This window comes from Eufriesea mexicana, unplaced genomic scaffold (genome assembly GCF_001483705.2).
Source record: "Eufriesea mexicana isolate 0111107269 unplaced genomic scaffold, ASM148370v2 scaffold1523, whole genome shotgun sequence".
NCBI lineage: Eukaryota > Metazoa > Arthropoda > Insecta > Hymenoptera > Apidae > Eufriesea > Eufriesea mexicana.
In genome coordinates this window covers 714,259-729,197 of record NW_016909723.1, presented here as the reverse complement: position 1 = coordinate 729,197, position 14,939 = coordinate 714,259, and the positions used below count along the sequence as shown (strand labels likewise).

The 14,939-nt window shown below is 44.2% G+C and overlaps 1 protein-coding gene across 1 annotated transcript in view; it reads right to left on the bottom strand.

Annotated features, from left to right (window-relative positions):
• Positions 1-14,461, bottom strand: part of Dop2R (dopamine D2-like receptor) — a 98,925-nt gene extending 84,464 nt beyond the window's left edge. The window contains exons 1-2 of the mRNA XM_017901405.1: positions 14,003-14,461; positions 9,185-10,172 (exon numbers count right to left, since the gene is read on the bottom strand). Of these exons, the coding sequence (XP_017756894.1) occupies positions 9,185-9,910 (726 nt within the window). The 5' untranslated portion in view covers positions 9,911-10,172; positions 14,003-14,461. The remainder of the gene's footprint in view (positions 1-9,184; positions 10,173-14,002) is intronic.
• Positions 14,462-14,939: the final 478 nt, after the last annotated feature.

The following is a 14,939-nucleotide window of genomic DNA, read 5'->3' as shown; positions in this document are numbered from 1 at the left end:
ATTCGAATCCTCATTTTCGCACCGCCCGTAGTACCCGTGAAATTAATGCGACGACGATTTTCGCATCGGTGTTGCGACCTATTTCCTCCGCGGTAATTTATCACAGAAATTTCGGAAAATCGATGGAATTAATTTCTCCCGCATACGTTTGGAAAATTCTGTAATAAAACAATAACCGTACAGTAGCCGCTGTACGAACGGCAAGCTATAAATCGATGCAGAATTAATTGTGCGCGAGGAATTTGTTATTCCGTTGTTTGAAATGGATCAGAAATATATTATTCTTTTGTACCTGGAATTTAACGCTGCTGTAAACGACTGCTAAGTCGTCAGCTGAGAAGTAATTAGCGAATAGCGTTGGATATCGAGGAACGTTTGAGACAGTGGGCAAAAGTAGGAATAATACAAGTCGATTTCCGAGAAACGTGTTTCCGGGGGTGGTGATTTCTCGTTCTAACGTCGTTCGGAATAATTTGCCGGCGATCATGGAGTCAGGTTCGTAGTAAATTCCATGAGAAAATTGTTTCCTCGTGGCCGATTTTATACCGGAACATTTAGTTGGCCAAACATTACGACACAGCGATTTCCTCGTTCGACGGTTCGGCTGAATAACACCGTAGAAATGGAGACGCCGGCTGAAATGGATTAAGTTTGCGCCAGACCGTAAGCGTCTTTTGCTATAAATATAGTTGGAAGTTGAGACGGTCGTGTTTTAAATTACCGCCAACGACGTCGGCGAACATTATACTCGCTCGATCCTTAATCGAGGCACTACGGTGTGGCTCGTTTCAATTTTACCGCTTTTCGCTTTAAAAGTCGATACTAATCAGAAAATCATTACGGAGAAAGAGAGTATCGCGTTGCGTGGATCAAAATTTCCCTCGCGAATGAGAAAGTTAATTCGTACGAAAACGGTAAGGATTTATAGCGCGCTCTTAAAGCCTTTGATAGACTCAGTCGTGGAAAGAAGATTGCACCGTTAACACGGCTACGTTTTTGCACAAGACACACCTTTTCCTTTCAGCCAGAGAAGCTAATGCGGTTCTAAATGCAACGAGGAAATTTTCTGGGAAATTACTCGCTCCGCAGACGCCCCGTCAATTGAGGCCGAGATCGTTCATAGGGAGATTGACGAATAGACGCGCTGTAATTGTGCTGGCAGAAATACTTGAGATAGGAAAAACCATCGATCCGTTCCACCGACCGACCCTTCTATTTCCTCTCGATAGAACTCGGCTACGCTGAATTTTAATCCGACCAATTACGACTGCGAAATTATAAATTTCGTTTCTACCTTTGCGCGTACATCGATCTGAAGCTTTTTGTCGCGAAATCCTGCCGTACTGGCGGTAACATTTACAGTCACGCGTAATTTCACGGCTTCTCTGCTCTTTACGACAGCTTGACACCGTAAAGTCACTCGGAACGTCACAAAGACAAAGCCGTGACGATACATTTTTCCGCTATACAGCCGAGTCCTGAAAGCGAGAATATTTTCCCATTGATGCCTTTATGCCAAAAGTTAACGTTTCGTTGCAACTCGCGCACTTTCCATTTTCAGATTTCACGCTTGTCCTTTGTCCGCGTTCGTTTCCTCCGGGTATTAATTGCTCAGCGATCTTTCGGAAAATACGCAGCCCATACTGCATCGTCCTTTAAATATCGTTCTTGCAGCAACGCTTTTCGAGTAGGTTAATTTTTCCTGAAATCGTATTCATTCGCGCATGATCGGTACGTTAACGCGCAAGCGCACAATGTAATTGCTTAGGTTACAGTTTTCCGATGTTTTAAATAAGGAATGCTGGAAAAGTTTAAAGGATAATCGAAGAATACGATTACCGATTCTTATTCCGATTCGTTTCGTTTCGTTCGGTCAAATAAATCTACGAATTAAATCGTTTTAAATGACAAGTCGCAAAACCGAGAGACTGAGTATTCGCTTAGCCTTTTGACGTCTCGCCGGACCATAGATTGACTTGGACTACCGATATCGAGCGGTAGCGCGAAAGTAGTATCTGACCGTATTAATCGGACATTGATCGCACTACTTTTAACGTTTACTTTCAACTACTTTGAAAATACTTTAACACACGTATTCGCAGAAATTAAAATCTTTTTCGAAATTACGGAAACTTTTGACTCTTGGCGTTTATTGGCAAATGACGTCATATGCGTTTTTGTCACGTTAATCGATGATTTATCGAAAGCACTATGGCTATTAATGGGAAAGTCGCGAATTTACTACAGCAATAATTTATAAAACTTCCTTCTCGATCAGAACTTTCTGGGTCACGTTATAACGAATACGATTTTCGTGCCACAATCAGGTCGAATTACGGTGACGTTGAGGGATGGTGGATCCACTCTCTCTGCTGTGATTCAAGAAAAATAGGGCATCATCTATTTAACATCCACGAAAAATCCCTTCATTGCTCAGGGCTCTGGAAACAGGGTAAATCGAAGGAATAGATTCTTTGATTTGAAGGAATAGATGGTCGGTGGAATTCTGATTAGTAGAATAAAAAGATCCTTGTCGCCATCCACGTCGTAGAAAAAGATTCTGTCGTAACTTAATTTAAATCATTTCGGATAGTTGTCGGTCATTGTCGATAAAAAATTTTCGTAAGGACACGCTACGAAATACTTGAACGATTAGGGTAACGTTATACGCTAAAGTAATTACATAAAGGATATCGCGTGACTCGGTATAAACGAGAACGAGCTGAATCCGACCGTGACATAGGAATCAAGCCCACGATGATACAGGAGAAAACGATTTCCTTCGTTGTGTCGTCGCGTCGTTTCTTCCTTCCGACGGTGTTCAGAAGGACGATCGGAACTCTATCGGTTGACATCTAAACGCGAATGAAAAATGGACACTCGAAATGTCTAAGGTCGACCCGTTAACTTTATATATTACCTTCGGACTTTCGGCGACGTCGCAAGTGAAAAGTGAATCTCGGTATGTTAAATCTACGATCTTCGCTTCGAAGGTTTTTTCGTTAATCGCTTATCCCGTTTTCGCTGAAAGAAATCTATTTGCCTGCGGAAAGTGTGATTCGAAATGACCGTTACTTTTTGCTCGATAGTCCACGAGAAGATGACATAAAAGTACAGGTTGAAGAAGAAGCATGAAACTCGTACATTGCTATGCAGACGATAAACTCGTTTGAATCCGAAGAGATTCAGAAGAATGCAAATTCGAGAGAGTCACTCGAATATATATACGTATGTATACTTTACTCGAAAGTAGCGAAATATTCCGACGATAATTCTGGTACCGTTGCTATATTTATCTGGAATACCTTACGATCGTTTTAATATATACGTTACATTTGCCGATTTCGTATGTCCTTTTCACGAGTCTCGTTAAATTACGTCGCGATCAATGATTCTCAGTACCGCACACCTCGTATTCGAATCCGAGGCAAGTTAATTAGCTCGGAAAAAATTTCGCGCGAGTAGTCTTTGTTTCTTGCTAATCGAAAAGCGTAATATCCTCGTTGTTACGGTTCGCTCGAGAGTGCTCGACATTTGAAATTACTATCGCAAAGAGGATGAAATACGCTACATTACGCGTTGCACATTGTGGACAACCGTATCGCTGATGCGTGCTCGTAGTATATACGAGTCTCATTTTTGCACTAGCGTGGACTCGCGGTAAAAACCGCTATACAGGAACGAAGGATTGAAACAAGGAACCAACGAACCACGAGCGCTTCCAAATTACGGCTGTAATATGAAATATGGCGAAAGAGTCTCGCGAATTGCGACACTTAATTCGTTCGACTCGAAAACGCCGTGGCAAGAAGCCTTCGACGCGACGCCGATGAAAGCTTCAACGAGCACGCGTGTAACTTTTGCTTAAAAGTAATAACGATAATCGCATCGAGTTCGCATCTCGGACTTCTTTGACTCAAATTTTTAAATGCTAGATTCTATCGAAACTCGGAGTGGTCCAATAGTTTTGTTCCATTTTACGTACTCGACTCATGACGCATGACGCGCATTGACGTTCACAACGAACATTCGTATTCATCCTGTGGAATTTTGTATCACTCGACGTACTTTTGTTGCACACGATTCGCGCCGTGATCGATCTCGAAATCACGAGAAAGACGGTATCTAGGACAATAGCATTCGAATTGAGCCTTTTCCGTCCGTTTAGCTGTTAACTTCGTGAAAGGCGATCAATCGAACGAATCAAACGATATAGACGAGTGTTCGTCTATCCAACCATTTATCCTTTTCATCTTGTTTATATATCAACTAAAACAGTTGCTTTTATATAGGTTCGATAGATGGCCGGTTTCCAAACGTTTATAGTCCCGATCGAAACTCATATCGGATCAGCGTCGGGAAGAATGATAACGGTCCGTTTTAGAATTCAGGAGAGAGGTTGACGCGAGATGGAGAAAAGGAAGAATGCAGAGCACATAGGAAGGGTTCGCGAGGAAGTGATAATACGCGCATAAACCAGTCGACAAGGCCAAACGATTGCACGGTCTCGCGCTGCATTCTTACGTCGGAAGAAAAGTGGCCGGTTCCTTCGGCACGAACATTAATATTCATGTTAGCAGGACAGCAAACGATTTAACCTATGTGTACACAGCTCGAATCAAAACTGGGTTGAATCGACTAAGTAGTAAGCATGCATGCGATGGAACGATCCGTGTTATTAACATAGACCTTGTCCCAGCTGGCGATCCACCGTGTTATTCCACTCCGTAAAACGACCGAGAGTGGCGAGGCTACCTTCGAATCGAGGGATTATGGAGGCAGGCGAAGGAAAACGGGTTGAAATTGCTCGCGGTCACGCCAGCACCCTCTCGATGGAACCCTAGCCCTCTTCCACTTCTTATCTCTGTCCTTTTCTTTCGCGCCTTTCACGTCCATCTCTCTTTTCTAATTTTCTGCCCGCTTTCGACCGTCCGTCCTTGCACGCACAGACACTGGCTACACCCAACGCGAACACGTATCATCCGAAATTGCGATAACTCCAGGCTCGGGAGTCCACCGGATCATCGCGTGGTCCAACACCGGAGACGGAGAAGGAACGAAGGCGCAAAAGTCATCGAAGAGAGGAAATTACGGAATGGTTCTCGCGTAACGAGAAGATATTGCAAAAGTGGTTTCCCCGATCGATCCTCCCTCGATGCATGGCTTATCATCTTTCCCTTTTCTTGGCACACGCAAATGGGCAAATGAAAGTGAATCGCGAAGACGCTGTTCCCTGTCATTTATATCGACGATGATATCGCGCAGTCAATGACGCACCGAGAGAAAGAACGTCGTAAACCGAATCGTTTAATTTAAATTTCAATTATAACAGGCGTGGTATTTCGGACTGGCATGACTCTTCCGCGAGTCGCGAAAACGTGACGGGGTTATAAATTCAAGTATTGCCAAAAGCAAACGACTGTCGACCTACATAAATTCGCGAAAAGATTTACGACGACGCTAGCTGCGGAATACAGCGACGGAGATAGGAGCGAAGCAATCTACGTGGCTGGATCTACCGTGTCTAGAAAAATGTAATAATAACGCGATGACTTTTGCTGGAACCGAAAATCTCGAGTGGCGAACACCAACGTGACTGCAAAACACGGCATGGTTCCTCGTTGCGAAGCAATACCCAGAGGGTACTAAAACGTAACGACCAAGTCACGCCACGTGTTCCACTTGCGGAAACAAACAACAGATCCAACAAACCGGCGTAAGTTTGTCAAATTTTACTTACAGTTTAATCCGCGGGAATCTTTGCGACACTCGTTCCTCCCGTGTTGCGTCAAAATGAAACGTTCAACGAGTTTCGCCAATGGCGAAAAAGATTATACCGCGTGACAAAGGATAAGCGTGGGAACCCTGATAACCGAGAAAATTGAACGAAAAATTGCACGGATATAAACTACTGGTCTGTCTGGTGTGAACGATTACCCGGTGACAGTATGATCCGCGTTAAAGGAAGTTGCGAGAGGAAATCATCGGATCCTTTTTATTCGAATGTTTCATTCCATCATTGACAGCTAATCGCTTTGTTCCGTTTAATCGAAAGCGAATCGTGGCGAGAATGGAAAATTTAAGAAGAAATTTAACTCCTTTTTCCGTAACGTTATGCATTGAACGAAATAAGCGATAGTCGATAGAGCATCGCACGAAAGATTTCAAAAATTTCCGAAGCTTATAATCCGAGTAACCGTAAAAGCTTGGAACTATCAGAGGAGCGATAAAAGCGAATTACCAATCAGCGTTAAGTCACGAAGAAGAATATTCCGACCAGGTATCCCTTCGAGGATATCTTCTTCAAAGTTTCTCTTAAAACGAAAACGGAATTAAGTCGATATTATTAATCCTTCACCGGCGAAGATCCTCCCGGTATTAAATGGAAGAGTAAGTTTTCGATACGCGCGCGCACGCGCATTGCTATTTTGGAAACTGCAGGGGAATATTCGCAAGGATGTAGCGTATTGCGAAACGCAAAGTCACAAACAGCCGAGTTTGTCGACGTTTCGCAAAGATAGGAATTCCAGAACGCGCTGCTGGCAACCGACTAAAGTACTTCGATCGTGGCACGACACTCGCGTCGCGACATTATCGTTGCGACACATTATAGGCGCGCACACACGCGTCGGCTAAACAGTTTAATGTGAAACTCGCGAACGATCGTTTAAGCGGTCGACGAGGGATTTTAGTACGCTGCACCGCGTTAATATCTAGCCCGGGACGTCTCGGTTTTATCAACTCGATAGAGGCTGCAACGTGTGTCGTCCACCGTATTGGTCAGTTCGACGTTGAAAAAATTACGAAAGAAACGATAAAAATATATTATATCGCGAGGGTGTGCAAGTACGAGTCTCGGATCGTTTAACGCGCGATTAAATTTCTCACGAGCAAAATGAACAAGGATTTTATCGCGCGTTCGCCGAGCGATAAGCGATTATAAATTTTATACGAGAAGTTATCGAAATCTGTTGGAATAAGGGCGGTAGTCGGTTAACATGGATCGAAGTTATCGAATCATCGGAAATTTCCTGCAAGTTAATTCCACGATCAAACCTTACATTTTCGTGGTCGACATTCGTGCCTAACCATCTCGCGGGAATAACTTTGTCCTTAATTAGCTCTTGATACTCCAATTTCCTGCGAACGCGACTTTTGCTTTCGTTAATTGCCCGATGAATCGTGCGGCCAAATTTAGAAACCCTCATGCATATTCCAAGAGGTACATCTTTAGCGATCATTAGATTTCATGTCGGTCGCGTGGAATGAATTAGCCTCGTTCCCCTATAAATTGTATCTCCAACACCGTTGCTCCAGCGAAACGTTAATTGAACGAAAGGAAATGTCACGTGTACGATCACTACTTCGATTCGCGTATGCATCGTGCTTACAGAGTCACTCCTACGATGTTTGCCATCTCGTGGCCTAAATGATTCCGCCGTTGCGTGACTGTCGCGGATTTCACGACAGAGAGTAGGGCGTTTGTCGTATCAGACACCCCGTCATTCCGAATTACCCACTACTTCGTGGTGTGTTAATACGCACGACAAACCTTTTATGCCAACGATCGGATCAACGATCAATTAACTGCTCGATCACGGAAGCATGTAACGAAACGTTGCGTTGCAAGCGCGAAACAACCCTCGATTGTATACGCGTTGTGTATGTACGACTAATTCGATTATAACAAAAAAACCGAGTTCTATTGAACCTTTCAGCGGAAATGTTACAGTAGTCATCCGCAATTCCGAGCAAAAATATTCGTGCAAATAAATTTCGATCGTCGCTAATTGTTTCATCCAACTACCATTTCTAGTCGCTCGAATAAAAGTTTACGCGAGACGAATAGAATATGTCAATTTCGGTGGGCAAAAATTTTACTCTCGCGACACTCTTACGATTTCTTGATTCGAAATTTCCCCTTTCCCGTAATCGCGCAACTATATTCCTCGATAGAAAATTACGTTTCCTTTGATCATCAACTTATCGCGATTAACGAAGGTACGTAAATTAGCGAGAAAGTTTTAACAAAGTTTGATACATTTGTAATTTTCTTCTTATTATCTGCTCCTCGGTCGTTTCATTTATTCCGGGTTTTCTTGTTATCACTGCCATCATCGTGGTAGTTCGTCAGTTGGCGGAAAGATGAAAAGGTTTCTCGTCCAATCATATTAACGTAAATTTCTAACTATTTGCCCGTGTATAGGAGCAAAAGATATTTTGTTTCGAATATCAATAATCATCGAATACGAGATAAATTTGAAAGATTCGATGGCATTGCAGAGTAAAATTACGGTATCGTAATTCCGAGTTCTACCTTCTAAACTAATAAGGACAAATGGGATCGTAAAACGCGTATAAATCGTTCTGCAACGAAACAAGATAAATCCGTCAGAAATTTATTTCGCAGCGTAAGATTGAAATTTATTCGTGAACGTAAATAAAACGGCAGTTAAATAAATACTGCACGCATAAAAGAATGCCTCCACCGACATCTCCCGTTTGACATCCACACTATGACTCATATCAGTAGGAGCATTTCGAACGGAAGTAGGTCATTCGTTATCACGGAATTTAGGAGCCGTCGCACGAAGAATTACTCGAATTGCTTTAATTAACTAATCCTATTTTCGTTCGATCCATACACGTATCCGAGCTGCGGAAACCTCGCAACCCGAATAAAACCATCGCTTGTTCTGCAACTAGAGATCCAAGAGCCGTTGCATTGTTCGGCTTCTACGATCGCCGTGTCGCGCAGAAGACACGACCAGAGATCTGTTAATAAGCGCGAATATATCGACTCGAAGATTGTACCGACTATGCGTTATAATACCGATGGCACGACTTAAAGCGATTCGCGATAAAGGTATCTGTGATTTTCGCGTACTGGAACTGGAACTGTAACTACTCGAGGACAACGCTACCGTTTAATTACCAGCCGAATCTCGGTGAGGAATTTCAAAAAGTTTATAGCTCGAATTACTTTTGGTTTTATCGCGGTGGAGTAATATGGGCGACACGTTTATACTTTTTATCGAGATAAAGGGTAAGGTTTAACTCGTGGCACGTCGACGCGCCATAAACTGGCAAACATTGATCGGACGCTTAACGAATTCCTTTACAACCCACCCGATCGTTTTATCGTCCGTAGCGGTATCGACGAGAAGGAGAAAATCAGACTCACCAAAACGTAGACGGCAAAGGGCATGACGAGTACGGCAACGAGCAGGTCGGCGACAGCTAAGCTGACGATGAAGTAATTCGTGACCGTCTGTAAAGCCCTCTCTCGAACTACGGCAAGAATAACCAATACGTTGCCGAATAGCGTCAAACAAGGCACGATCACCAGGATCAGAGCCCACCAGCTGTTGGCGTTCGTCTTTTCGTCAACGTCTGCTGTCGGACCACACTCGCCGCCTCTAACGACACCAGCCGCGGTGCCCGCAACTATCGAGGACGTGCAGTTCACGCTTCCGTTCAGATTCAGGTTAGCCCCTCCATCGTAGTAGGCCGTCAAATTAACGAAAGCGCTGTAATTCAATCGATTGATGTAATCGTTCAAGTCTTCGAAGACGAACAGGTCGGATATGCCGGTGTAATTGTCGGAGCTGGCCGACGACGGTGACACCGACGAAAAGAACGACGAAGACACACCGAACAAAGAGCCGGAAGGAGTGGACGAGCCTATCGTTGTCGAATCATTGAACCAACCTAACTCGATACCACTACTGGTCGACGCGTCTTTCTCACTCGTGGCGAAAACATCGTTCAAAACGGTCTCCTCGTGGACGGCAACGATGTCCTTGGTCGCGTTTGCGGAAAACAGATCGGTCGGTCGTTGCGTTTGGTCCAACGACAAGTTTCTCGCGATGGACCGCACCAGAGACTGGTCGTTCGCGTTCGTCCCCATTTCAGATTCCTCGCTTCGTGAATCCTGGAAACGTGCTCGGTGTCGATCACGAGATCTTGAAACGCGTTGGCTCTTGGATTTTGTCTCGCATTCTCGTGGCTGTTTCCTTCCTCTTATGCTCCGCGCGATAACATTTCTCGATCCCTCGTGCACGCGAGAAACCAGCCGCTGCGTGTGCTCTTCTATTCTCTCCTCTTCTCACCGATCACCACGACCGCCCCAGCCTAGAAGGCGTATCATCGAAATCCCTCGCCGAGAATTTCTGTAATAGAAAAAGGATTCACGGTTAGTACAACTTCCTTTCTTACCTTACACTTACCTTCGCCTCGTAAAATGAAAACGTAACATGCTCGACCAAGTGGTTGCGTGCTAGATAATTCAATTTCTTCGCGCTCGAGTTTCTATCTTAATTTTATTTTCTCGGTAAAACGCGTCGCACGAACCACGCGGAAATGAAAGCGGAAGGGGGATTAAGAAAATTTAATTAAACAGCAGATTAAGTATTAAACGAGCAACCAGGTAGGTAACAGTTGCGCGGAAACAACGAAAGAACTTTATCCGCGTAACGAAACAGCGCGAAACGAGCAATCTGCGTTTTGCATTTTTTCAAGCTCCAAGAGCGGCAGTCAACGCGACCGTAGAGGTTCTCGTCACCCGTCGTAAAGATATCTCGACGCGTGCTTCTCTAAACGTTCGAACAAAGTCGGCAAACTCCGTAGAGAAAATCTCCGTCTCCGTATTTTCAGTTTTAGATTCGAATTACGCGAACCTCCTCGTGAAAGCCTACCTTCGTTCCTGCGTTCCAAAGCGAAGACGAGATATCCATGAATCACGATAGCGTTCATCCGTTGGAAACGAATGTCGTGGCGCAATCTCGGAATTAAAAGAAAACTCACGATTCCTCTCTCGAACGGCTGACTTGACTTAGTTTCCGTAGAGGAGTGCTCTTCTTCCTACAGAGTAGAAAGAATCGAAGGCACGCACGTAGGAGGGGTGAATTGACAGATGGACAGGCATTATAGCGTTTCTCCTTGCCTTCCGGCGTAGACGGTGAGAAAGAGGGAAGAAGGATCTCGAAAGGCTCGAACGGGGCATCCCGGAGAACTCGGAGGACCCTCTTAAAGACAGAAATCATCCCCTTATCCCTCGAGACTTTCCATTTTCCTGTTTTGCATACAATTAGCGAACCGACTTGACCGTCTCGTCGATCACTGTATTTCGAACTGTAAATATTTCAACGTAAATCATCGCGCGAGCATTTTCTCTCGTAAACGAGCGTATTCGCGTGTTTCTACTCTTTTCCATTTCTTCCGCGAAACCACGTTTCCTAACCTCCGACACGCGTCATTTCGTCACTTACCGTTTCTTGACATCCCGTGTCGACTGCCTACTCGCGTCTTCTCGTTTCCGAAAGAAAATTTTCTACTGCAGAGCATTGCTATCCTCCCCCCTCGTACGCGTCAGTGGTAAATGTCAGCAAAGGAACGACATGGGAACTCGGAACAAGTCTCTCGCGAAGTGAAATTTCGCGCGACATTTTAACGAGATATTTCCAAAACGTCATTTTTCTACACCGCGTTCCTGCTTTTCAATCCACTCGGATAGACGGATATACCACGTTCGCTGGAAATTATGATGAACGTATTGCCTGGCAAAAAATTGAGCCCCATCCAACCCATTTATAATCTCTACATTTTATGATCTTCATAATTCATTCGCGGCGGAATAATACGCATTTCCTTTAGTACCCCTCTCTCAACGGATTACCAGCAACGCTACAATGCTTGAATACGTAAATATGCAGAGCAACGGTACAATTCTGAATAGAGCACGCAAAGTTGAAATTTCGTTCTAGACGTAACTGACATTTCTTCTCTCATTTGTTATCTATCCTTATTTCTTTTTTTTCTTTCTTCCCTCTCATTGTCTATCCAAACGCGTATATTATTCCTACTTGCACGTAAATTAAACGGATCCGAACTCAGTGGCAGCTTTTTCGAATCGAATGTGACTCGTCGCAATTTATTCTGTATATCGATTTAAAATTTCACGCATCGCGATGACAGTGACAAATACCTCGATACGACGACTGTGCATCGTACAATTTACTCGAAAGTATCCCATACGAACCACGGTTTAAAATGATATCAATAGCACGTGTAGCGAAACTAAAACAGAAAGCAAATTGTTTGGGAGAACGTAAACGCGAATATTTTGTTGCGTAACTGATACAGTGTCGCGTATATTGTTCAGATATTGTCCACTGTGAGAAACGGACGAAAGCAAACGGGTATGAAATTCGAGAGATAAGTTAGAATTATATCGTTACGCGACAAACGTTGGCGTGACGAGTACGCACGGCACAAAGCGCAGTTTTCTGGCTCGTTTCCTTGTTTCGACAAAAGTTAATCCCGAAAGTCTGCTTCCGTCCGTGTTCCGGCGGATGCATCGCGTTTCATTCCGCATATTTATTTCGGACAAATATCTCGACAAATATCTGCTTAAGTATTCGTCGACGTTAAGTAGTCGTCGTTCGTAACATCGGAGATATAGAGAAAATTGCGCGGTGGTAATCCTCTAATGACAAAAAGCAACTGCTTACACGTTCGCGACGGAAACGCGATACGCGATTTATTCTCTTCAGCGGTGGTTCTTCTCTCGCAAGAAACGAAATCACGGCTCCTACGATCGATTGTTCTTGTAGCTCAGCTGTACGTACTCGAGAAAGGCAGAAATACGACGTATCAGCACGAAGAAGATAACCCCGTGCCGTGACAACCTCGACTTAGATTAATTAGCGAAATAACGCTGTAATTAATTGCCTGCAATTGACAGGGAACTTCATTAAAAGAGAGAGCTTCCTCTTCTTTCTTATCCCGTGTCGAACTTTGCGATCATTTAAATTCCACGATCGGTTTAAGACAATCGAGAACGTCCGTTCGAAATAAAACGCTCGTTTTAAACATCGTACACCTGAGAAACGAAGGAAAACGAGAAGAAAACGAGAAGAAAACGATATATCTGACGAGGTAATCGTTTTCCAAATTATCGAGAATACGATGACTTCGAGTGCAACAGGTAAGCAGTATTATCTTGTTTAATTTGGTAACGAAAGTAAACCGATCGTCTGTGTATTTGCTTGTCATCGTACATTTACCCTTTATAGCTCGTAATTTTACTCGGGAATACCGATTTAACGGATATACGTATAATCGGAACGATACGTTCTGGAAATGTTTAAATATATTACCGGCACTACCGTACAGTGACACCTCGATCGCGTAAAGTAGTAAAAGCACGCGTTAAGGCCGACGGCGGAACGATGCGTACCGAGGAACAGCACGAAATTCTACGGTGATTATTTTTACTAGTAGATCCCGTAAAATAGCAAATTTCAGAATTAACGTTCACGCGAAACGTTCTCGATTCGCGAGATTATAAAGATTTGCATCTTTATACGGATTATCCGGTTTTATCTCTTTAGCCGAATACGACACGCAGTAGCGTGGAATATACCAGAAATCGGTCTATTCTTCGCTTTAATTTAAAGCTGCGAGTAAGTTTTACTCGCCGTACTACGATATCGGTAATTACACGAGAAAATACGACGCACGCTGATCCAAAAATGCGCTGATCGTACAGCGTAACCGCGCGTAGGGAATTATTTTAGACGGATCGATATCACGCGAACGCTAACTCTGCTCGTTTGTTTATCGCGAACACGTATACGTCTCGATGGCTCGATACATCGAACATCTTTTATGCAGTTTCTCGCGTATGCTTTTAATACATGCAAGAAAACGAGGGGGCACTTTATATTTCATGCGCGTACGAGGATATCTGCTTCGCTCTTCGTTGTCACCTCTTATTTATAACCTCTTTAATTCGAGCATCTTTCGCTAGACCGAAACAAGTTTCCTTTCTTCGTTCGCTGTCAAATCGCGATTTAATTAATAACGACTAAGGCCCAATTAGCAATTCAAATTCTCCCATACCTACTACACACCCTTCACACGCTCGGGCATTTCTCGGTCAAGAGAACGTTAAGTACGAAACTGCAGGAAATCGGGGGGCGATTAAACCGTTACTTACCATTGATCACACCTGTGACACTTGTGCGTCGTCATGGTAACGTTCATCCATGACTGTCCATCTTCTTGGAATTTCGAACGACTCGATTCGATCAGAGGGGACGTGGTGTATAGCCGGGAATGTTAAACGTTCTTGCCAATCACGGCGATGCGAATCGCGATCGCGTGAAATAAAAATGAGGTGTCGCACGACAACCAGAAATCCAACGGTTCAGAGCGTAATCTGGAAACGACGTCGATTCGTTGGAGAATTTCCTCGTGCTGTCACGCGTTCGTCGCCAAGTTCGCCTCGTGCCTTCCCCATATTCTGCGCAAGATCCACGTATCGAGTGTGGCTCTCTGTCTGCGTGTATATATCAGGGGGATGATCCTCGGCACCGTGACCCAACCATAGAATACACGGTAGTCGGACTAAGCTCCACCATTCACCCTCCACTGCTAGATCGATTCAATATTTTGCAACGAGATCAAAAACCTCGCTCGGCTTTGTACTCGATCTAAAGCAGCGGCATTGTGCCGTCTTGGTTTATTACGTTTCCCGCAAAGAGAAGTCGCTCGATAGGAAAATCCATTTCATCGGACATCTCCTGGAAAGCCTCCTCGCTGCGTTTCCTTCTCGGCTTCGATCCACCGATTAAACGATCTCGACGATCGGTTTAAACGACAACACCGGACATCGCTTTAATCGGCTAGCATTCAGTAGAGCTGGTTAAATCTGGACCAGTCGACCCTCGACCGACCAATCGACGTTAAATTTCCTAGCAGGAAATTCACCTCTCTAACGCCGAATGCTGGGAATCCTTTGGTCGAACGGGATCCATGAACACTCGGCGTGCTTTCCATTCGACCACGTACAGTCGATGGCAATTACCGGACATTCTTCTTCGCTGTCCGTCGCGTCTTTCTCTCCTATAAACACCTCGACACACTTTACACTT